Source organism: Borostomias antarcticus (assembly GCF_949987555.1).
Source record: "Borostomias antarcticus genome assembly, chromosome: 2".
Taxonomy (NCBI): domain Eukaryota; kingdom Metazoa; phylum Chordata; class Actinopteri; order Stomiiformes; family Stomiidae; genus Borostomias; species Borostomias antarcticus.
In genome coordinates this window covers 10,885,095-10,910,576 of record NC_140235.1, presented here as the reverse complement: position 1 = coordinate 10,910,576, position 25,482 = coordinate 10,885,095, and the positions used below count along the sequence as shown (strand labels likewise).

At 45.6% G+C, this 25,482-nt stretch overlaps 1 protein-coding gene across 1 annotated transcript; it reads right to left on the bottom strand.

The window, feature by feature from the left end:
• Nucleotides 1-450: 450 nt before the first annotated feature.
• On the bottom strand, nucleotides 451-21,836 carry nid1a (nidogen 1a). Its single transcript, XM_084451373.1, has 19 exons — nucleotides 21,513-21,836; nucleotides 14,499-14,801; nucleotides 13,846-14,072; nucleotides 13,293-13,609; nucleotides 13,044-13,184; nucleotides 12,645-12,896; nucleotides 12,085-12,285; nucleotides 11,438-11,665; nucleotides 10,697-10,834; nucleotides 9,646-9,774; nucleotides 8,996-9,139; nucleotides 6,542-6,769; nucleotides 6,242-6,414; nucleotides 4,779-4,905; nucleotides 4,413-4,584; nucleotides 3,796-3,953; nucleotides 3,546-3,669; nucleotides 1,637-1,749; nucleotides 451-978 (listed from the first exon to the last, which is right to left on the bottom strand). Exons 1-19 carry the CDS (start codon nucleotides 21,714-21,716, stop codon nucleotides 848-850), a joined length of 3,510 nt encoding a protein of 1,169 aa, XP_084307499.1. The 5' UTR covers nucleotides 21,717-21,836; the 3' UTR covers nucleotides 451-847.
• Between the last annotated feature and the right edge of the window lie 3,646 nt (nucleotides 21,837-25,482).

Sequence of the window (25,482 nt, the reverse complement as noted above, 5' to 3'; positions counted from 1 at the left end):
ATTATCATGAAGTCCTCCACACTCCTCCACACGATAATATGGTTGTGAGTAATGTTAAAGCGTTTTACACTAGGTTAACCACACATTTTTTCCAAATACACTGTTGCAGTGTTTGTCGCTGACTTTATTCTAGCACACATGTGAACAATATAGCGTCATTCGTAATCCGTTCAAATGTCCTTATATTGAAACTGCCGTATTTCTTTCCAACCTACACTAAACATTACAGCTCTGTCGGCGCAGTTCCGTTATTATTAAGTGGACAGCGACATCTAGTGTAATACCAGAACATTTCAGAAACATAGACTATTTACAATAAAGTCCAGATACCACAGGGTGGCGCCATGTATTTTCAAATTTCACAACTAAACCTTGATACAGCAGTATGTCTGTGAACCCGCCCCAGTGTGCATGAACAAAACTTTCTTTAAAGAAAAAAATGTCACACCCTTGTAAAAAAAAAGAAGACGTTTTTATTGGATAGCTGCACAATGTGTAGTTCCACTCCAGCAGCCCAAACAGTAAATTCTTTGACATACTTTAACTTCACTATAATGCTTTAATGAGGGTATGGGGTGAGTTGAACATGCCAACAAAATATCACAAAGTAGTGAGAGGAGAGAATTACTGTTCCCAGACGGTGTTCACATTATTTAATTCTCTGTCATACACAGAATTGTTGCTCGATCCTTAAAAATGGGTAAGGAAATTAAAAGAAATAGTGTGATTTTTTAAAATGTTTAAAGTGATTAAAAGGGCACAGCAGTCTACCTGTGGGATATCAGTGGAATTTACAAGAGCTACAGTTTAGAACAAGTGGCACCCTAACCCTTCTGATGTATTCCCCTCAGTATCGGCCCTCTCTCTCCACACAGCCCACGCCCACTGCGTTGTCTGGACACCGGCAGGAACGGCCACCGGGCGTCGCTAAGCACAGGTGAGTGCAGCCACCGTTGTTCACGGCACAGTAGTTTTGTCCTGATGGCAGAAAGAGCACATGTTAACTCTAAAACACTAAAATACCCATGTACATGGTCACCAATCGTATCCAACAGAGATAGAAACGATTGGACAAACAGTGTTATGGAACGTTTCTGAGGGCAACAGCCTTTTCCCTGTTTGTCAAACAGCAAATACACAGTATTTTGGGGAAAACACACAGAGAAGTCCAGATGTTGGAGGGCCCCCTGGGTTCAACATTCCCAGGTTTTCTGTAATCCTACCCAGGGACATGGTGCTGGGAGGACGAATGCCTTTGCCCTCACACACCTCAGTAACCTCATAGTCTTCCCCAGGACTCCTCCTGACTAATGTCTAGTGAGGGGTTCCTGCTGCGCTCAGGTTGAAGAGCAGGTCAGCAATGTTTGTGGTTGTCTCTCTGTTCTTTCTACTGGTCTCACCAAGGTCACAGAGGTCAGAGTACTGAGCCTCGACTCCATCACTGCAGGGCATGATGGGTAATACCGAGGGTAACCCCCAACTATCACACCAGTCACACCAGTTCTTAGAATTGGCTCTTCAGTAGCGCCCCAGAGTTAGCTTGCGTATGACTCCATTTTCCATAATTTGTCCCTGATACCAAGCCATTACAGTGGAGATGATTTATGAGAATGATGGAGTGAGGTATGTACAGTACCAGAGGGACACTGTGAGTAGGCCGCGGTTAGTCCGTACAGACGGGTCCGTTTCTGGGGCTGGAACTCATCCGTCTCCCTCCCAGCATGGCGATCCACCACCATCACTGCATCCCTGGTGTCAAAGCAGTTTTAACAAAACAACAGCGTTAAGCAATCTGGGGTTTCCCAATGTGAGAGGAAAAAGGTCAGCTGTGACGCATACTCTGTAAAAACAAACTCATGATGAGAAGCTATGGACGGGAGCAGGCAGGGTATAGGCTGTTAACTTTAGTGAAAGAGTTTCACATCTAGTGCCCCCCTAGTGCTTGGCTCCCCTTAGAGCTAGCAGTCTCTTGTGAGATCTGAGAGAGGCCCCAGACAAGCCAATCACTGGCACCAAAACGGCAGAGAAATTACAAGCAGCTGCCAACAGACTCCTTGACCTCCGCCCCCCCAACCCCCAGTCACCCCCCCTTCTCAGTAGTGAACGTACGTAGACGGCATCATCCGCCTGGGGGGGGGGGGGTTTGTGTGTGGCAGAGCTCTAATGCTGTTGTAGAGTTCATCTGACCTTTGGCCAAACCCCCCCACCTCCCCTAAAGTGACACCTCGGCAGATCCGGCTCCTAACATCACACACTGAACCCTACATTCTGGCCTAACACCCAGGAATTTGGAGAATTCTGCTACCCTGAACTTTCAGACTTAAAGGGGCTTACATGTTTTAGACATGAAAATAACCAGGGGTTGAATTGGGCCTCCACTAGACAGCCGGAAGTTATTTATATAACTTCCGGCTGCATCACCAAATAGCTACAGTAGCTTGTCGGTGGGGTAGCTGGTTAGAACAATGTTTTTCCCGCGGGAGACCCCAGTTCAAATCCACCCCTGTGCAATAAAAATAAACATCGCAGACGAGTTGAAATCGGTCATTAGTGCATAATACTATAATAGGGTTTATTAAGGGAAATGTTCTCACTTTAGATAGTATCTTGCATAATAACTGTGTAATTAACAGCTAATAAGTATGTATAAGAAATTAATAAAGCTTTTATTAACCTAAGGCAGTTTATAAACTGTTAAAAGTTTCATATAATGCTATTATGAACACTTACAAATGTCTTATTAACACATATTAATGTTAATAAGCATCTTATAAGAACCTTATTACCTATTAACTACTGCTTAATAAGAGGACCTTAATATAAAGTGTTACCCTTATTTGCCTCTTGATATGTGATTGTTGCCTGTTTCCCCCCCCCACTCTTTGCCTTCTCTCTTTTTATTGGTAATAAAAGTTATAGTTAAAACAAATAAACAATGAAAACAAGACACTCTAAAATGATCTGAGCTCTAAGATGCTTTTGGGAAGCTGGGCCCTGAGCTTTTCATGAACTTTTCATGAACAGCGGTGCACAATGTGCACAACAGCCCAGCTAATCTCTTTTCAGTATATTGTAGAATGGAGTTGTCTAAATGCACAGTAGTAATGTCCACAGCAGCAGCAGCAGCAATGCAGACAGAACAGAATCTGCCAAATTGTTTCGCAGTATCAGTATTTTTTAACAGGTGTATCCATTTATTTTTGACCTCTAACAAAAAGTAAGGAGGTTTTGTTTACAAAAATGCAGTATCAGAGGGTGTGTACAGAAAAGGACTAAGGTGCTCTTCAGGAGAATGGGAAAATGGGAGAACCTCCCCATATGGAGAGACAAAAACAAGTTGGAAACAATTTTGAGGTGAGATATGGGTTGTACACTTTTTTCCCCACTGCACAATTATTATGGTACACAAGGGTATCCCCCACTTCCCATTTCACAATTTAAGCCCTGCTAATAACCTAATTAAATGTAGAGAAGGGGTCAATGAGTTACATCCTTGAGAAAATAAGGAAAATAGTAGCTGTAGCTACTGTATGTGCGGAGCATACCTTTTCCAGTCAGTATAGTAGATGTTCTTCCCATAAGAGGTCATTCCGAAGGGGTACTGGATGCCCTCCATAACCGTTCTGCGGTCACTATGAACAGGGTTCATACACTCCATTTTGTGTGTGCCTGTAGACCAGAGATCACAGATGATTATACACTAGGATAATCATGATCCACACCCTGATGATCCACACCCTGTTTACAACTCAGCCATGGCTGTCGCCATAGTATGATATTATCAGGCAGACTCACCTGCGTCCGCCCAGCACAGCAGGGAGCTTTGGGGGTCATAGCTCAGACCGTTAGGTAGGCCCAAACCTTCCTTCACCAGGACCCTCCTGTTGGTCCCGTCCATGTATGAGGTCTCGATTTTGGGGGCATCGCGGTTCCAGTCAGCCCAGTAAAGATTTCTATTGGTAGGAGAGGTTACAGTATTCAAAACCTTAGTGTGTTAGATTAGAAACACTAAGGGCTTCAGTGGATAACAGGCAGTCGTGGATCACAGGCTACGCTGTGCCAATAAGAGTCCTCATATAACGAAAGAGTATCGCACATCAAGGTACTCCTGTGAGCTGCTGATCACTGGAAGAGCTGATCATAAGAAAAAAGTGTCACACACTCTGGGTCCATATGCAGTTGTTTTATAGTACTGACATTAAGGCCTGTTGGCCTTCTCCTTTATTGATTCTGAAGAAGGCCAACAGGCTGTAACGTCAATAAATGAACTGCATGTGGAGCCATAGTGTGCAACACTTTTTGTCTTATGATGAGAGTCCTCATACCACACATTCCTCAACGCCGTACAGATAAGATGGTGAGACCTGCACATTCACATTCACACAGGCCAGTGTGTAAAGCATCAAACGCACCCATTGGGCGGGTCAGCGATGATGGCTCGCGGGTTCACCAGGTCAGAGTCTACGATGATGCGTCTCTGAGAGCCGTCCAGGGATGCCACCTCGATCCGGTCCTTCATGGAGTCGGTCCAGAACAGCGTCCGGCTCAAATGGTCCACGGCGATGCCCTCGGGACTCTGCAGATCTATGTGGGAAGAAGCATGTCAATGTGTGAAACATTTCCCCCGAGGAAGCTTCTACGTCAGTATTATACATTACTGAGCATAAAAGGAATGCACACTAGAGTCACAAGTGATCCTGATAGTGAGTAAGCAGTGATGAGAGACAGATGTGCGTGGTGGATGTGAGGGTGAACTTTGACCCCCTCAACGACCTCACCTGATCTGATGACTGGGATTGGTTCTCCTCCCTCTAGGCTGGCCTTGCTGATGGAGGGACCTGTGATGTCAGTCCAGTACACCATCTTCTCCACGCAGTCGTAGGCCACGCCGATGATGACCTTCTCCTGCAGAGAGGTCAAGAACCGTGAAACCTTTTGAAGTAGAGTTTGTTCTAAGAACAGTGGTCTCAACTGGCCGGGGGAGAGAGTGGGACCTGGGTAGCAGATGGAAATGTGCATTTTTCCCCCTGATGTCCACGTTTATGTCTAGACATAAATCAGTAAACAAACGACCCCTTAAAAACCGTACAATGAGTGTCGCCGCTAGTGAAGCAGCGGGCCAGCTGGTTTAGAAATCTAGCTGCACAACAAGAAATGTTGTGATTTTAATGGTGTTGCACTGATGTTAACAATTAGAGTGGAAATGTCACCATGTGGCTGTAAAGGGGCTCTAGTGCATGAAACAGATGGGGAATTAGCAACCTACAATTACTAGTAGAGGGCTGGAACAGGCAGACGCGCCGAGTTGATGATGTATGCATAAGGAAGAGAGCGCAGAGCGTTCCCTGAATCTGGAGGACTTCACAGTAGTGGCTCTGTCTAAATGATCAATACTCCTATCTTGAGGCTGTGAGCTTGAGGTAGATATGAGATATGATAGGATTAAACCATTTGAACCACTATACAACTGACTCAATTGTTTCAGCATCAACGCCGAAATCTGTGCCATTCAGTGTGTTGTTTATTCTAAAATGCAAGCTACATCCTGTAGTAGAAAACCAAACAGAACATGGTTTTGTGACCATTTTGTTTATAGGACTTTGGGATCGCTACGCTCAATGTTTACTAGAGAGCAGACTTCCCAAAGTGTTTAGTTTAGTCACTGGACCAAATTCAACATACTGTAGTAGGAAATTAAACAGGAAGCTGAGGTGGAATTTCCTAATAGTAAGTAATGAGAGTGCCCTAAAGAAATCAATGATCAGTATCTGTATCATTCCGCTACTTCAAAGTGGAAACACAAGTCATTGAGCAACGGAGGAAGGTTCTGCTTGGAGCCTGTAATGACCTTTTTGTAGAACAGGGAAAATAAAGACAGAAATGCCAGCAGACAGAAACAATAGCAGAAAAAGATCCTTCCCAAGACACCTTTTACACACATTGAAGGCCTATTTATATAAAAACATTGCACCCACATTAACACTCTGTACACATACTGTATACACACATTGCACACCACTTTGTATTTTGTATTTTGCACTGTTCATTTGCACCGTCCCATCTAGTCCTTGTACTTTGTCTATTGTTGTTGCCAACTGACCAGAAAAAATTCCTAGTATGTGTAAAAAACTACTGTACCTGGCAATAAATAGATTATGATTCTGATCCCAAAACCAAATACTGTAAATAAACAGATTTCATGTCAAGTCCCTGTGACAGATGCACATTAACGAGTTCTTACAGGCAAGTGGAGGACGGCCTTGGCCTCGCTCTTCTTCATGTCGTACCCCTCCAGAGGAACAAACTCGATCCTCCCGCTCTGGGCGAAGAGCAGATGGGTCCCGGGGGGCAGGGGGTAGACGTCAGGCCTGGTGGTGGGTCCCAGCGGTGGGATGACCACCTCCTGGTCAATACCTACGTTACACACAGACCAACATGAATCACACGGTTATTGTCCCAGCCCTGGGCGGTACGATGATATTGTAGCACACACAGCGACTCTCTTTAGCATCTGATATAAGATGGCTGATGTGCTACTCACACATAGGTCTGCTACCGGGTCCAGTGCGAGTCCCTGGAATCTCCTGTCCGTTGCGGTTCACACACCAGCACTGTCCCACGCTGCCATGACACTGGAGGGACTCATAGGCCCCCTGAGCGTCGCAGGTGGGGACATACTGGCCCAGGACAGGACGGGCCCCCCGGGGGCCATATACAGTGGAGCCCAGCACGCTGTCTCTGTGGTTTTCACATGGAGTCTTTCTTATCTCTGAAAGGAAAAACACACAGACGTCCGTGAGCGTGCAGCGCAGGTTGATATCCTTGAGTGACATGCTGCCACTCTGGGATAGCATTAGAGAGCACAGTGTATGTTTCATAGTTATGTGGATGACACACAACTGTACATCTCTGCTGAACCAAATGATGCTGCAGCTATAAACTCCATTACTATCTGTCTTCTAGCAATAAATAAATGGATGAGTAATAACGTCTTAAAGCTAAATTAAGACAAAACTGAAATCCTACTGATCGGCCCTAAAACAAAAAGAGAAATGCTGTTTAAAAATCTGGGGAAACTGACATCCTGGATTCAACCTGAGCGGATAATTATTGAACAGATGCAGTCTGATAAATCTTCACTGAGTATGTTCCTAAACACATATTCTGTATCTTCCTAAGATACTCAATTTTCAGGGCAGTCGTGCCATTTTTACACTGTATTTACTTGATTTCTTTATCTTTTGTGTTTTATCTTCTTATTTTACTGCGGTTTGTATTTATGTACATTCTCTGTTGTAAAGCACTTTGAGCTGCATTTATTTGTATGAAAGGTGCTATGCACATAACGTTTTATTGTTATTATTATTACTACAGTATATTAGAAGGGAAGGATTTGCACAATGCTTTTTTAGGCAATGCAGCCGTTTCACCCAAGGGCCAACCAGGAAATTGTTGGCAGGACTTACTGTTGACAGTGAATACAGTTCAGTTTGGTTACACACTTCGTCTCTCCCCTCTCAAGGCATGATGCACACATACTGGTCTTATCCTTAGCATTCCTGGAGAACATGATGCATTCCAGCTGGCACCAGTAGGCTTTGGGGGTTGGGTGGGTTAAAATCCAAACAGAACAGGATAAAATGTGTAATAAACAAATTTGAGACGGAAACAATCTGGGCTTTTCCTACAGGACAGCTAGATCGACTCGCTACATACAGTAGCCAAGACTAACTGTGACGGACATCGTGGACAGCTGTAAATCTCTAGGACGGACTATACACAAGCAGATGCGGACCAGGTCGGATGGGGAGTGCATGAAGCACGTGGTGGTGAAAGCGTGTCCTGGGAGTTGGAGTGAGGACACGGGACCAAGGCCTTTTCTCAATCTAAAATGCACCCTTGACATGCCAGGAGGCTGTAGAAACCTGGCCTGCACTCGCAGATGAAGGATCCCTTGCGTCTTTAGCGACTGACTCGTGAGTCTATTGGCGTCATAGCACTTGGCTTCTTGACGGCACCTGGCTCATTTATCTATCTCTGCGGGCCAGGCCAGGCCATGGATACAGGGGGAGACGGGGACAAGAGGAGGAAAAAAGAGAGGGGGAGAAGAAAGAATATATGGAGTGAGGGAGGTGACAGGAAAGAATCCTGCTCTAGTAAGGATTTCACCTTTGAATAATGTCTCTGCAGCTCATCCAAATTGTCATATATCATTTAAATCTTTTTATTTTTTTTACAGGTGTTATTAAAACTGAGTTGCAAAAAGAGGTATGCAGAACTCTTGTAAAACATGCCCAAAACTGGACCCTGTGTTTGGTGAAAATGCAAAGAAAGCTGTCGAGAGGATGGAAAATATGAGGAGTGCTGCTGGTCGCTAGCCAAGTGCCTTATGCTGCTATTACTGCAGATGTATAACTAATCTGCATGTTTATGTCCCACTGTTCTACTCCACCAGATGGATTTCCCATTCTTGAGTCGTGTGCCTCTGCGTGCTAGACCTATCCAGATGGTTAATCAATCATCAATATCATACTGCACTACCAGATACCAAACTAGCTGGACTGGACACAATCCTCCACACCACTAACCAGACGCGCCAAATAGTTTGCTTCGCATAACCATCTGGGAACTCTCCCCGTTGGAAACTGTTTGGAAAAGGGCAGGCACTTTTAAAAACACTTGGCAGGTGATTGGATGAACCATCTGTCTATCACCGTCCGTCACGCTCTAACCTCAACCTCACTGTCGTCACACCTAAACCCGCCCAGCGTAGCTGTCTGTATTTCAAATTCCTCAGAGCCAATGCTGATAGGCCAGATCGTTTTCTGATCTGACACAAATTGATCTCCATGGAGACAGTATCCAGACTTATTTGCGAGAGAAACAGAATGTGAGCTCATGAAATCAGGATGGTCTCATCAGGCTACCACACCAGCATTCAGCCATATACTTCTTTATCTCAACGTAGGTCAGAGGTTAACATCTCAAGCCATACCTTGACAGCTCCGTCCGTCTCCTATGAAGCCAGGCAAGCAGGAGCAGATGTATTTGGAGCCCCCGGTGTAGCTGCAGACAGCGCGCTCGGCGATGTCACAGTCATGGCTGCCGGCCAAGCAGTGGTCCACTGGGCGGTTCACCTCTGGAGGGGAAGGAGGGTCATCAAAGACTGTCTGCACTGTTCATTTGCACTGTCCCGTCTAGTGCCTGCACCCTGTCTAATGTTGTCTACCATCAGTGTTACGCACCTAGAGTACTGACCACCTGGCAATAAAACTAATTCTGATTCTGAAGAGGAGAGCGGCTTTATTTGAGCAGAAGAACAACAGATTCCGGCCGCGAGGAACCAAACCTGTCTGTTCTGAAAGGTGGCCACGCAGCAGACATTACGTCATATGTTTTGTTTTAATTTCCAGTGCCATATGGCATTGTTTACCCACAGACTAAAACAGCTGGACCACATGAGTACGCAGACTGCCTATCCATTGTTCTGCTTTCCCATGTCCTCCCATGAAACATGAGCCAGACAACAAGTGAGTCAAACGACAAAAAAACAGCCATATGATCCCACAAGATCCTACACACACATACTTACGTGTTTATGACCACACACACAGTGAATAAACACACTGTACATACTGTACATACCGATACAGGTCTGGCCGTCGCTGGCGAAGTGGTAGCCCTCCAGACACTCACAGCGGAAGGTCCCTGGTTGGTTGTTGCAAACAGCGTGATATCCACAGATCTGAGGCGTCTCCCTGCACTCATCAACGTCTAGAATAAGACGAGTGAGGAATTACCATCTGCTAAATTACATTATGTTACATTACAGTCATTTAGCAGACACTTTCATGCAAAGCAACTTAACAATAATTGCATTTAACGTAGGAAGTCAATGTATTACTCCTCGTCAGAGCTCACAAGTGCATCTCCTTTCTAAACAAGTGACTAAGAGCATAATCTAGTGCAGGAGTAGCTAAATTGTCACCATTATTATGACAGATGAAAGTTTGCTCTGTACACTATGATATCAGGATATCTAACGTTCTCATACTGACTTTGGGGTTTGTAAATCAAATCTTGTCCGATGACTTCTTATCAGATAACGGCTGAAGATCAGATGAAAGAACTCAATCAGGATTCTTATTTACAAACGGTTCTTTTCCTGTGTCTGTAAAATATCCTTCCTTATACTGTGTGTCCAGGAGCACTTCCGCCCCCTCCCTGGACAAAATTACAAATCCCTTGAAGTGAAGGGGGTGGGGTGGGAACGATGGCCACTGGGTGAGCGGTCTGGTCTGAGACCCAATGTGGAGAAGGATTGTTTACAGGGTGGGCTCTCAACCAGGACCCTTATGTGACGAGAGACCAGTTCCCCAGGAAGGAAGGGATTACCAGGAATGTAGATGGGAAATTAAACTGTTTCTAAATAGGCCTACAGACGTAATTTGCCTTTGAGCAACAAAAAAAAGAGCAGGGAAAGAGAAGTCAAGATCTTCTCCATCGCTAGACAAAACACTGCAGCCTGTAACAGATCTGACCACCAAATCAAGATGCTGAATGCTATTTCCTCTCTCTCTCTCTCTCTCTCTCTCTCTCTGGGAATATATGCTGGAATATAGACCTCATTGGAGCAGTAGATCACTGAGCATCCCTCGCTGTAGGCCTAATAGCATTGCGTTTTTTGCAGACATACCGTAACAAGTCCGACCATCACCATTGAAGCCGGTAGCACACTCGCAGGTGAACTGTGTCTCCTGACCGGGGCGACAGGCGGCGTTGGTGTCACAGCCGTGCCTGCCGGTGAAGCAAGGATTCTCATCTGGCTGCCCTCCTGAGCACACGACACAACACCTTTTATAATAGTCTCTAGAAAACATCAAACCTTGTTCATTTATTTTTATTTAACCTTTATTTAACCAGATAAAAGCATTGAGATAAAATCTCTTTTACAATACTGACCTGGCCAAGAAGGCAGCAAAGTTTCACATAGAAAGACACAAGGACATATAAAATACAGAGAACAACACAACTAAATATACAAAAGGCGTAGACCACGTGGGAACAATAAGAAATTAAGATATATTACTACATGAGCAGCTGGTGGTAAGGACTTCTGATAGTTTCAGTTTAAAGCTGGCTAAAGGAATAAGTGCCATCAGTTTGAGGCTTGACTGAAGGTCATTCCAAGACCAAGGACCAGAATAAAAAAGGCTCCTTTTTCCAGCCTCAGTCCGCACAGCAGGTACCTGGAACCGTATCCAGGCACAGTACCCCATCCTCCATCAATTTCTATTCTATTACTCAACAGCGACATCAACACCCTCAAAATCAAAAGAGAGCAAAATCAGGGAGGGATTTTTTTGCAAACCAGGAAGGAAGTGACATCAGAGCAAGACAGGAAGGCTGAGACCAAAAATAAGCTCTGTGACCTCACCATTGACATCGCCGATCTTGTTGCTCATGGCGTAGCGGATGAGCTGGCCGTCAAAGAGGACAAAGATCTGGTCCACCCTCAGCATCTGGGTGGACGGCGCCGCCCTGGAGGCCTCGTCGTGGACGCAGCTCTGGAAGGTGATTTTCTGGCGCCACTGGTAGGTCCTGGTTTCCGTGGAGCCGTCGTCCAGACTGACCACGTAGTCCCGGGTGGACGAGGAGGTGATCACTGAAGGACAGGACACGCCAGGGCTCAGAGAGTACACAGCAGCAGACTCTATGGTCTACAGTACCAGTTCAGCATTTTATTGTAAACGTATATGGAACCCGTATCATGTAGGTAGTGTACTGTACATATGACAAATAAACCACCTTGAACCCTGAACCTTGTACTGCATATACAATACAGTAGCAATATTCACATCTGTGCCTTCAGTCAGAGGAGTCTTGGTATCCACACAGTCTTAGGTGTTGAGGTCTGACAGTATGACTCAGCTTAGAGTCTATTCTGAGGAATTTCACATCCAGTGTTAATGTCTTTTGTGGTGGGGCCAAGTGGTGCTTTTTGTGGGGGAAGTCTAGCCTTTTGGTCTAAGTGACATGCTAGATGTTGTCTTTGTACTGTCCCATCTGGTAGGCGGTGCTTACTGTTGCTGCTGTACTGGTAGATTTCGGAGTAGGGGTCGATCTGCACGGAGGAGCCGCCCGGCACCTCGGGGACGCGACCCTCCAGGGTGGTGCTGACCGCCAGGTGATCGTGCTCATCGATGCCCTGGAACACCTGCTTGATGGTCAGCTTCTCGTTCCCCGGCATGAAGGTCACGTCGGCTTGACGCGTGAATTCCCCGCCTACACAGAAGTAGAGAGAGGAGTGGGTCAGGACTAACGCAAACATGCCTGACCCCCCCCTGAGCAAACTCAGCCCCAGATCTCTCGTCTGGGCTGAGGTGATGTGAGGCGAACTGTGGGGGAGCTCGCTAGGACGCAGCTGCACGGCCGACCCAGGGAGTGAGAGCACTAACAGCTGCGATCCACGTCTGAAGTCTGGCTGGATATAGTGACTCATCCTCGTTAAAACAACGCAAGAAAAAGGGCTGAAACAACCTACTAAAGAACATGAAGGATCTCACACTTTATGAGATATGGAATAGTCAGAGCTAGAACATTCTACTGCTTGCAGATCGATAGGTCAACATAGACGCTCTCACCGATCATGCTGAAGCCGTTCTTGAAGCCAGGCTGTTCCAGGGCGAAGGCCCAGCCGATGACCCCGCCCAGGGCAGACAGTGGCAGGAGGGACGTGCCCAGCTCTCTGGGGATGTCGCTAATGGCCACATAGGCTCGGCCGTCGTTAGCCACCACGTACGAGTGCAGGTCCTTGCCGTTGAACTCCACGGGATCCGGAGAGCTCCCCACGTACACCCTCCCGGTCACCTTGCCGTTCATTCGCTGAGGCTTCCCTGCCCCAAAAAAACATAGCGTGAGGATGCCGTAAGCAAACATTCCTCGGCACGTGTCGCCTGACTCACCTTTCAATCAAACTCAACGCTGCCGAGTGTGAATTCAGCGTTGAATGGAACAAAAATAGCGGGGGTGTAGGAACGTACCCTCAGCCACACACTGTATTCCGTTTCCATAGAAGCCCGGCCTACAGTGGCAGCAGTAGCCATTGGCGTAGTCCTTGCAATCAGCGAAGGCGGAGCACTTCTTCCCATTGGTGGCGCACGTCTCCGAGTTGTAAGAGAACACTGTTCAGGAGAGGGCGAGAACAGCCAGCGTACCTGTGAGTGACAGAACCGGGAGCTACGCTCTGAGTGCCCGACATCGGCCTTCCCGCGATAATTCCGCTCGCTCACCGTCTACGTCGATGTCTCCGCCATCGTCCACCACCACCACCCGAGGGTCCTCTGGCCGGTAGTGGGGATGCTGGGGCTGGAACTGGACCGTGTGGACCTGGATCTGGCCCCCCTGGGGGTCCTCCTCCTGGACGGGGTCAGGCTGGTAGCGGGGGTACTCCGCCACCTGCTCGCCACCGGAGGAGGCAGGGACCTCCCGGTGCGTCTGCGGCGTCTCGGTGGGCAGGTCCGTCACCTCGCCCGGGGCCACGTTGGTGAAGTAGGGGGAGGTGCCGATCTCATACACCCACACACCTTGCTTTCCTGAGTTCGTCTCCCTGGAGAGAGAGAGAGGGAGAGAGAGAGAGAGAGAGAGAGAGAGAGAGAGAGAGAGAGAGAAAGAAAGGGGAGGAGAGAAAGAGGGGGAGGGAGAGAGAGAGGGGGGAGGAAAAAGAGAGGGAGAAAGAGAGAGAGGGAAGGAGAGAGGGAGAGAAAGCGACCATGATAAGGGAACCCTTTTTAGTTTTTTTCTGAAAGAGAATTCCCATTCTCTATTGACAGCAAAGCCACTTACTCTGTTAAAGCCCTGACAGACGCCTCCTCAGAGCTGGTGGTGCGGTAGTACGGCCCCTGGGAGTTGAACAGGTAGCCCACCGACAGACCCTTACTGAAGCCAGCCTGCAGGGTCTCACTGTGACCCCTCAGTAGCATGGAGACGTACTGCATCCCCTCTCTGGGGTACAGCAGGATGGTGTAAGAGGCCTGCTCCGAGGACGCAATCGCCAGCTGGAAGGTGTTTCTCTGAGTGACGAAAGGTCACAGGGTGGGGATGGATATGGTAAATGGACTGCACACTTATATGCTGTAGTGCTTTTATCCAAAGCGCTTTACAATGGCCTCTCATTCACACACACACACACACACACACACGCACACACACACACACACGCACACACACACACACACACACACACACACCAATGGCGGCAGCTGCCATGCAAGGTGCTAGCCTGCTCATTGGGAGCAATTTGGGGTTCAGTGTCTTGCTCAAGGACACTTCGACATGTGGACAGGAGGAGCCGGGATTCGAATCGCCGACCCTGCGGTCGTTGGATGACCCGCTCCACCTCCTGAGCCACAGCCACCCCGTGATATGTGAGGTGTACAGCAGATATGATTAAGAATGACAGGTCGTGACCTGGTCTGACTGAGATGAGCCTAGCTCACCTTCTGGTCCGGACCGTCTCCTCTGCTGTGGGGCTGGTGGGCGGCCACATCGACCCAGGTGACCACTAAGACGTGGCTGGGCGTCACCTCTTCATCCTCTGGGAAACCTCTGTTGATGTGGTCGGCCGCTTGCTGCAGAGTGGTAGGACTGGTGTCCTGACGGAAGTACACTTTGCCCACGCCGTCGTCCGTGTCCAGGTCTCCGTGCAGAGCAGCGATCATTCCGAAACGAGGGGGCATCTTGCCAAGGTACGTCGATTCGCTGGTTGGCTTTTCCGTGGCGGCAAAACCATTGGTGTTGATCTGACGTTAGAAACACACGTCAGTCCGTCTTCAGCAATACACGAAATTACTTATAAAGGTTCTTTAAAACAACAGCATTAAAGGATAAGGACACTGAATTTCATGTTTAGCCCCATTCCTGGCTTCCCTGGCATGTATCTGACTAGTACAGGTTAAAATATTTCTGTTTTGTGCAGTACAGAGTTCTGTGTCAATAACATCGGCGCGCGCACCCTGACCCGTTGCTACAGTAGCTATGGGCACACTCGAAAAACTCTAAAAAGTATGATATACGTGGATTTCAAGTTCAGGGCTTACATGGTTTATGCTTACCAAGCTCTGAAGTCGTCCTGTAAACACCATAGGTCCTTTCGCCTCTGCATTTCGAAACAACAGTAACTTGTAAACAGTAGACTACTGTTTACAAGTTACTGTTGTTTCGAAATGCAGAGGCGAAAGGACCTATGGTGTTTACAGGACGACTTCAGAGCTTGGTAAGCATAAAGCATGTAATTCCTGAACTTGAAATCCACGTATATCATACTTTTTAGAGTGCGCCCATAGCTAGAAATGAGCCAGGGTGCGCACGCCGACGTTATTGACACAGAACTCTGTACTGCACAAAACAGAAATATTTTAACCTGTACTAGTAGTCAGATACATGCCAGGGAAGCCAGGAATGGGGCTAAACATGAAATTCAGTGTCCTTATCCTATCAAATGTTGACAGCCATTTCAAAATTTCCTACATGATACAATACGCTACTCATGAATTAAACACAATATTGTTTTAATGCAGCCATGATGTATAGGCCTATATACACGAAGCACGAGTTGGCTGTGACACACTAAATAGAAAGGGACCTTGATTAATTACCTGTGTCTACCCTTCTATGGGTCTAGAAGGCCTCATTGGATTAATCAATTCGCCTAATATCTGTTGGTATCCTATATAGTGGGGTAGACTACAGACAGCCAGAAAAGCCATATGCCATCAAATTGCTCCTTTACATAAGAAAATGTTGCTCCTTTACATAAGAAAGTGTTGAATTTATATTATGGATAGTCCCTATATTTTATTTTGCTCAATACAATTTTAAAAGACATTCGTGTGATGTGTCATGTAGGCTACGCGCAGGTAGGGTAGATAGATGTGCGCTATATGGTAACTCTCCTTTTTAAAAGTATAATTTTGCTCTAATCGGGCTAAAACTATAACAGGATGAACGGAGCGCATCGCTAAGGGACAGCTTACGATGGGTTCAGACCGCCCTTAAGAAAGTATTCCTTGGCTAAGGTATACCTTGGCTAAGGAGGCTCTGGGAAACAGCGCTTCGGCTGAAGGGAGAGCTTACGATCAGAATCAGAATCCACTTTATTGTCTCACAATGTGAGAAATTTGTCTTGGGCACACACATGCTGTAGCAGACAGTCAAAACACAGTTGTTAGCGAGGAGCCACATAGCACCACCAAATATCTTCAGAAGGTACATTGTAAGATCGATTTACGATGTACCTTGGGAAGAGCTGTTTCCCAGAGCCTCCTTAGCCGAGGTATACCTTAGCCTAAGAAGGCTCTGGGAAACGACACGCCACCTAAAGGGAGACCTTATGACGTATCTTACGATGAACGTAGCGCTACGATGCCTCTGGGAAACGCAGCGTTTGCCTGTTACATTGACGCATATACGTAGCATACTGTAGGCAGATTGAATTCAGTGCTTGAAGCAAGTTTGGAATGTTGAGCTGTATGATTTCTAACCTGCTTTTCAGTTCAATTCAACTCGAGCACGCAAGTCACCCTCGATTGCCATTGACAGAACTGTTTTGCGGTTTCGCCAATGCTAACTGTTTCGCTAACTTTAGTTATAGGGAGGGAAAGTAATCTCATCGCCCCCTAGCGGTAGTGTTCCTAATGCCGAGAGAATGAATGGGATTTCTCATAGCACATTTTCTCATAGCACATTTTCTGAAAAAATATATCTCGGTCTACATCGAAAACCAGCTGACATTTCGCATAGCAAGATCTATCTCCACACTTCATTCAGCTCTAGCTGGACATATTACCATTCTGCAATGGGGGGTGGGGGGCACGCAGTATTTCTTTAAACCAATCACAGTCGTCTTGGGCAGAGCCAGCCCCGGACGCAGCGACGGTGCTCTTGCAAAATAGTCTGGATCGAATCTGATTGGTGCCGAGAGAATCTCAGATTAATTTGCGTCACCAGTCTCGCCACTGATTGGGCAGTGTGACAACGAATGACAAGGTTTATTGCCAAAACCTACATCCTTTGAGTCAGACTAGCTAACATCTAACACAATACAACCAAATTACAAATTACAAATCAGTACACCTACGAAAATGCCGATATGCATTGCATGGCTGGCAGAATACTTCAGCAATAACAAGAAGTGCATCCCATGTGCTGACAATCATTTTAGATCTGGCCATGTAGAAAAATGCCGCTATTCGCAGGGGGAGCTGTTAGGTGTCATCAGGGCTAGCATGAAGGACCGGTCATATCATGTTACGGTGAGTTAGCATCATAAGTGAGCCTATATTAGCGGTAAGGTTAGGGTTACGGACCAGCAAGAATAGCCAGGCGCACCTGCGGATCAGACCAGACCATTCTGACCAGCTAATACCATCCTAACCAGCTCACGTTAATAGGAGGCTTTGGTTATGACATTTAACAACGTACCACTGTCCATACGCAATTCAACTCAACTTATTGTTCGTATCCATCTTTCCAGCTCTTTGGGATCTCTTGGAAATGCAACCATTCCTCTCATACCGATGGGAGCAATCTGGCGCAAAGCACAGCATTTTTCTCATGAGTGACGTAGGCTACATAAGCGCGCCCGGCTTTGTAGTCCATTTATGAAACGAATGAAGCAATTTCCAAAATTTGAAAGAAGGTGAAATACTGTTTGAAATTCTCACAGTTAGTAGGTTATTACTGTAAAGACACTCACAAGTTTTTGTTTTGATAATTTCACCGAAATGGCTTCGTAGTAATTATTAGAAAATCCGGTCTGGGAGTTTACATTGAAACTCCTCTCCGATAGGAACAAATCCGCTAGGGCTCATGTTTTCACTTTCCCTATACAGTAATGCTCCACCTCGGGTTGAACTGCATGTAGCCTATACAGTGCTTTAGATTGATTAAATAAAACAAACGACATTCTGGCTCAAACACACAATTTGAGGCATTGTTGGTGACAGGTTACAGCCTCTCACTTGTAGGCAGAGGCACCTGGTGTGTAAGGACCTTATGCCCCACAGCTAAGCAAGTGAGCATTTGTGGTATGCGGTGAAATGGACCGCTGTACTTCTGGATTAGGCCCAATTATTTCTACTTGGGGAAATGTTTGAGGACAAACACTTGAGATGCTGAACTACTGTCACAAAATGGCAAATATGTTTTATACTACCAATATAGGTTTTATAATACCAATATATAAATGAAATATATAAATGAAACCTTAAGTAGCCTACTTCAGGATTTTTAGCATAATGTTCCCCAAAGTAAATTAAAAGTTCTTCTTGAACCATTTGGAGTAAATGCATGGGGTTGGTTTGCCTGCAGATGACTATAGCTGGGAGTTATTAGCTTTAAAGTAATGGGATCAAAGCATGTAGGCAAATGGGTTTAGCTTGAGGTTGCGCACAAGGCAGGTGGCAGACGGTTTCTCATCTGGGTCCACATCTAGCCTGTTTACATCTGGGTCCACATCTAGCCTGTTTTCATCTGGGTCCACATCTAGCCTGTTTTCATCTGGGTCCACATCCTGCCTGTTTTCATCTGGGTCCACATCTAGCCTGTTTACATCTGGGTCCACATCTAGCCTGTTTACATCTGGGTCCACATCTAGCCTGTTTTCATCTGGGTCCACATCCTGCCTGTTTTCATCTGGGTCCACATCTAGCCTGTTTTCATCTGGGTCCACATCTAGCCTGTTTTCATCTGGGTCCACATCTAGCCTGTTTACATCTGGGTCCACATCCTGCCTGTTTTCATCTGGGTCCACATCTAGCCTGTTTTCATCTGGGTCCACATCTAGCCTGTTTTCATCTGGGTCCACATCTAGCCTGTTTTCATCTGGGTCCATATCCAGCCGGTTCCTTATCTGAGTCCACATCCAGCCTGTTTTCACTGCTTCAACGTGCCGCCCATTGGGTGTGGCCACGGAAGGCAGCGAGCGCAGTGCATTGTGCTAGTTGTAGGTTTCTTCCATTTGAGCAAAAAATACATTTTCTGTCTTTTCTCTGGCCACAAGGCACTAACTGCACAAACAACCACACAATTCTACTACATAGGTGACCCAATTTCAATTGACCTTTAGGTTCCCAGTGCTGAAGTACTCCTTTAAAGGAGTGCTAACATTCCCTCCACGAGGGACGTGCCTATTGGCACAACTGTTAGCATGTCCGACTCACAAGCGGGAGAGCTTGTAGAAGCGTAGTTTCGAATCCCACCCTGGGCAAGCCCTTAACATTGGTCGAACCATTCATTCATTCATTCATGGTCGAACCGACACAACACAGAGCCAAAGTATTACCGCAACATAGGGTCCCACACAGAAGAAGGTATAACACACTTAATTTGACCCACTTTGATCCACATTCAAAACTCATTAAAGCTAAAGATTCCAGTCAGCTGCTCTGCACTAACAAAACACTGATGAAAAAACAAGGTGTCATTTAACACTCCATTTTACACAGTTGGAGAGCTTTATACGAACACATGCAGGGCCTGTAAAAAAGCTTAGCTTATGACAAAAACACACAATCCATGAGGAGACTCCTTTGCTTCCTGTGCAGGGGAAAACACGCACTATTCCTGGCCTTGGACTCACTGCTTCCTGCCCAAGCTGCTGTTCAGCTCAAGAGATCCTGACGATTCATTAGGAAAACTTCCTGTTTAAGTGCAAGAGCTGGGAAATGTCTAGCGGTCCCATTAGTTATTGTGTTTATTTGAGAGAATACTTTACATTTCTGGCGTCTGTGGTTGAGAGGAATGCCAAAGATTTCCAATAATTTTCAGGATGAGAAACTGTGCTCTAATTCACCTCTAGGTATGCTAGGTTTTTCCTCATACAGTAGACATGACACCCTCATGTCTGGTCCAGAGAGCATTACTGTGCCCCCACAGGCTATAGACTGTTTAGGGCAGGTACTGACTTCTACATTCTATGCTGAGTATGAAAGAATTCTGTTAGCCAACTACAGTGGGGAAATATGTTTGTGACTAATGATTTGGCCATTATTGTGGCTGCAAAAACATCAGCAGTCTGGGGTCTGCCAGGAATACAAATCTGAATCAGTTTTGGTGCTGCACAGATTCTTCAAATGTAGTCCAATCCTTTTAGGAAACACTTTAAGCGTGACAATACCTCAAGAAAGGCCAACTCAGGGACCACAGGGATGTGTTTTATTGCTTTATTACAGACCATCTTCGGTTTCAATGACAGTAAACCAAATGTAAATCCCTTTTAAGCTATGATGTGTTAACCAAGCCACCTCTGTTGCTCATTGCTCTATATTTTTCCTGTGATAGTTTATGGATGCCCTTTTCTCTGCCTGGGGAGATCAGAAGTGTGATATGGTGCAGAATGAGATATGGAATGTCTCTCAACATGCTTCATGACTGAGATAAATGGCAAAGGATGTCAAAGGATATACATGCAATGGCTTGCATCACAGTATTCCATGAGTGATACATTAAATCCAAAGCCTGCAATATCGGCATGATCATTAAAGCATTTGGCGGGGCTATAAATCAAAACATAGCAGAGATATTTCCTGCAGTAATTGATGCAGTACAAAAATGCCTAAACTTTAAAACATTGTTCAGAATCCTATGGCAAATATTGAGTTCAGTTCAGTTTTGCCTGGCGGAAGATCTTTTGTGTGAAACCATACTCTGATAGCCTGCCATGTAACCTACAACACAATTAGAGCAAGGATACAGCATTTCTGTTCTGAAAAGCAGAATCACAGAGGATAAAGGGCTATTTGTCTGTCTGGCACAATAGTACAGCTTTGTGCCAAATGTTATTCTGTTGCAATTGCACTGGAGCTAAGTCAATTAAGCATGCTCCATAATACAAGCACACTGTGAGAATTAGATGAAAACATAATAAAAACATTATATCTCAACCTTACCTTCATGCTATTCAAATATCAGTATAGATCTGTATGTGTAAATGGTTTTGTAATTGAGGTGGTGGAGTTGATTTGCAGGTCATGGGGAGTGATAACAGTCGGATGTTTCTTTTACATTGCATGTCTGGTGCAAACCCAATCATTAATGACCTTTGAGGCCACCTGGAATGCATGTTAGAGTGTGTGTAGGTAGATTACAAAACAACGAACATTTACGTTCTTTGGCCCTAAGGTCAACATAGAATTATAACCCCTGAGCAACCAAAAACAATGTTTTGGGGCAACATTCCACAACACAAAGCCTGTGCAGAAAATATGATAAATAGCATCAGTGTTGCAAATGAGATTACCTCCATGAAAAGATACACGTGTTCCATATAAATGTAAATGTATCAATTCGATTTCTGTAAGCCAGCAGAAATAAACAACATACCGTCCTCACCCGTGACTGATAATAAATGCGCAATTGCGCAAGTTGGTTAAATGTATCCAACTCGCCCAAATACATTATTTGCGTGTCAGAGTGGTAAGAATTACACTTAAACAAGCAAAGTGTGAACTTACATAGATTTTGTCGAATTTTCCATCGTAAAATAATACAGGTTTATCCAAGGTAAGTTGATGCGTTTGGTCATTCCCTTGTTCCAGCAATTGGTCACCAGCGGTGATGCCGAATGGAAAGAAGTCCCCCCGTGAGATACCGTGCGCCGAGATCGCGAGTCCTAGAAGGGTCACTGAAACCAGCCAGCCTTGTCTATGCCAGGCCATTGTTAGATATTCGGAGACTGTTAGACAGTCGCAGGGTGAAAACCAGCAAGGTAAGTAGCGCAGAGCTTGCACCCACGCAGGATAAGCGCAGAGAGAGTTCAGTAGAAGTTGACAGACAGGGTAGACATCTACGAGGGAGGAGTTGAGAGGGGTGCGGAGAATTTCTCCAAAAGAAACAAATAGCCTACTCCCCATAAATGATTAGGCCAACATTTGTAATAAAATAAAAACTTACTCCGTCCACAACTGTTTTTGAAGTAGGTAGCCTATTGTATAAAGGGCCGCAGAGATACTTTGACACACTTTGAACTAGATAGTTATGTATTCATGAAATTATTAATATTTTTTTTAAATATGAAAATGATTGAACAGTTAATATCGTACCTCTGTGGGGTTGTTTAATATTGGCCTAGTCTATGTAATAATACGCACGTGTACTCATTATATCATCAAAAATAATTAAAATACATTCATCCAAGACGCCCGTCTATATGGTCAGTTTCAAACAGGCAAATACAAACATGACTATTTGGCCCTCTAGCCTGTTTCAAGTCTGATGGTGGTTGGATGAACAGTAGGTAGGTTACATGATCAGTTATGTAGGATACAATAGGGTCAGGGTTGGTACAGCGTGGGAAGCATCAGGCTCCACAGTGTCTTCAAGAGGGCCCCGCACACTGCCACTGTGTCTATATTGAAGAGCTGGACAGATGCCAGGAGGCCATCAGAGCAATGACCTGTTCCTAGCACCAGTGCTCATTCTCTCTCTCTCTCTCTCTCTCTCTCTCATACCACCCCCCTCTCTCTCTCTCTCTCTCTCATATCTCCCTCTCTATCTCTCTCTCTCTCATATATCTCCCTCTCTCTCTCTCTCTCTCTCTCTCTCTCATACCCCCCCCTCTCTCTCTCTCTCTCTCTCTCTCATATCATCCCCCCTCTCTCTCTCTCATCTCTCTCTCTCTCATATCTCACTCTCTCTCTCTCTTTAATTGAAACATTATATAAACTTTGGGGCTGATGCCACAAGTCACTGTTCCGTGCCCTAATCATCTGAGGGATACTACAATACCTCTAGGCCAGCTGGGATAATGACGTGGTTCCGTTAGGTCCGGCCTGGGATAATGATGTGGTACCGGTAGGTCCGGCCTGGGATAATGACGTGGTTCTGGTAGGTCCGGTCTGGGATAATGACGTGGTACCGGTAGGTCCGGCCTGGGATAATGACGTGGTACTGGTAGGTCCGGCCTGAATAGTTGAACAGAAGCTTGTAGAGTACTCTGTTTACTGACCCAAATGCTCTGAAACGTTGCTGAGATTAGAAAACGCATGACAATTTTCAAATTGGATCCAATCAAAATGCTTTGTAATGTCCAGTAGTTTATACTGATAACTTTTACCAGACTGAGTTCTGTACAAAGAAAAAATACAAGAAACAGGATGGTTGGTTCTACAATATTTCTATTTTATTATTTTAAAGAATGGTCATATTCAACTCGGATAACATGAACAAATTTCTAGTAGGTTGAAAAACTGCATGGCAGTAAAGAAATTCTGATGAACAAGGTTCTGGGCAAACTAACCCATTGAAATCTTATTTGGGATGAAATCCCATGTTCCCTTTCCTTGGAAAATACAGTTTAGTGGTGCCATCAGCTGGTCATTCACAGAACTTATTTTGGACTTGCTGTTTCTGGAACGGTGCCCAAGAGAAATCAACAATGGAAAATAAGTTGAAGAGCAAATCTAGTGGTTATCCGTTGACTTTGTTGTATAATAATTATTTTATAATAATGAATAGCACGTAGCTCGGGAGGTAGAGCTGCCGGCTGGCGATCGCAAGGTCCCTGGAGTGTGCCGAAGTTGTTCTTGAGCAAGACACTGCACCCCAAAAATCACTCAAATGCAGCATGATGGCGCAATACTTAATACTGTCACCTCACCGCAAGAAGGTCTCTGGGCTTTTCTGTGTGGAGTTTTCATGTTCTCCCCGTGTTTGCAAGGGTTTCCTCCCAAAATAATTTAATACAAAAAACATGCAGAAGAACAGATGCTCTTTAGTCCAGTCCCTGACCAGGACCTGGACTGAGCACTTGGACTTGGTCACCGGGCACCATGAGCGATGGCTACCCACTGCTCCTGGCTGCCCATGGTACTGTATGTTATGTGATGTGTCACCAGTCGTGTGTAATTGTGTGTCATTGCCGTGTAGTGAATTAAAGACCCCTAGAGGTCCTCATAATTATTTCACACATATGGTTGTAGCTGTCATCATTATCTTGTACAAATTATTCAATTGTCATATATAGTTTATGTCATAGCAGTTTTTGACATTGTAGTTTTCACTGGAACTCCATGATTGATGGCTGAAGTCAGGGATACCAAGCTAGCACGCTGGGACCTGGGCTGGGACAGTTTTTCACTGACCATTGCACGACACTGCCGTTGCCTGGGAACCACCAGTCTGTGATCTAATGTGACCATATTTAGGAAAACCTTGGACATGGTGGCTAGAGAGACAGTGGCTCTGATACAAGCATGGCTGTCACAGTCTCTCTCTCTCTGTCTCTCTCCCTCTCTCTATCTCTTTCTCTCTCTCTCTCTCTCTCTCTCTCTCTCACACACACACACACACACACACACACACACACACACACACACACACACACACACACACACACACACACACACACTTCAACATTCTCAACTCTAGTTTCATAAAGGATACAGTATATGAGCCAAAAGAGGAAGTGTTTGAGGAAATTAAAACACCCAATCACTGTAACAAAACTCATTCCTGTAAGAGTAACAATGTGATTTTGGTGATTCTCAGCTTGATAATGATATTGTATGTTATTAGTACAGACCAGAATTAAACAAAATAGACAGCAGAATATGCCATGCTTTTGTCCTCTCTTGTTGTCAAAGTAAGCTAAACGCAATACATTCCTGGCTGACAGACCACAGGAAAGAAGGTGACTGCATTTTGACAGATTGACATTTTCTTCTTGTCTAGTCACAAAGAATGTGTCTGAGTTAGGGAAAAAAATATATAGACGGGGTCAAAGGACCTTGGATTTCCCTGGCATTCACATGCCCTAGTCCTGTGAAAAAACAACAACCACAACAAGCCACGCTAGGGATTTTACCACAGGCCAAGTTTCTCACAGGTCTTGGTCCAAGCTGTTCTGATTACAGGTCTAGCCTACTGTGACCTGTAAACACCCAAGGCCAGATTACTCAACTGATTGAGTTGAATCTACAATATTTACATGTTTAATACACTTTTAAGGTTCCTAAACAAAGCGAATTCACATATCTTATTCCTGTGATTTGAAAGTTGTATTTGTTCTTTTAATCGTTTTTCTTTACATCACATCACCTTGCCAAGTAAAATGTAAAACAGAATACCTCGACCACCTACAAAGAGTTAAACGTAAGAATGCTAAGTCTGTACTTGGTTTGCACTGGGAACAATCCTCTCCGTGCTTTTTGAAGCCGCCTGAACACAGCTGAGGAGGCCTGAGGGGGGAGCAGCAGCAGCAGCAGCGGAGGTAGGCTAGCCGGCCCCCAGGGGACTCTGGCTGCGGTGGGAAGCCCCTGCAGAGGGTTAAAGGTGTAACGCCGGAGTGCGTCAGCTGGTGCGTAGCGTAAAGGGGCAGGGAGGGACGGCCCTCGCTCTGAGCTCGCAGGCGCATCGCTGCTTCCTGCCCACAGACCCGGACCCTGACAAACGGCTCATTCTCAGTCGCTGATCATGTGCCTCGGC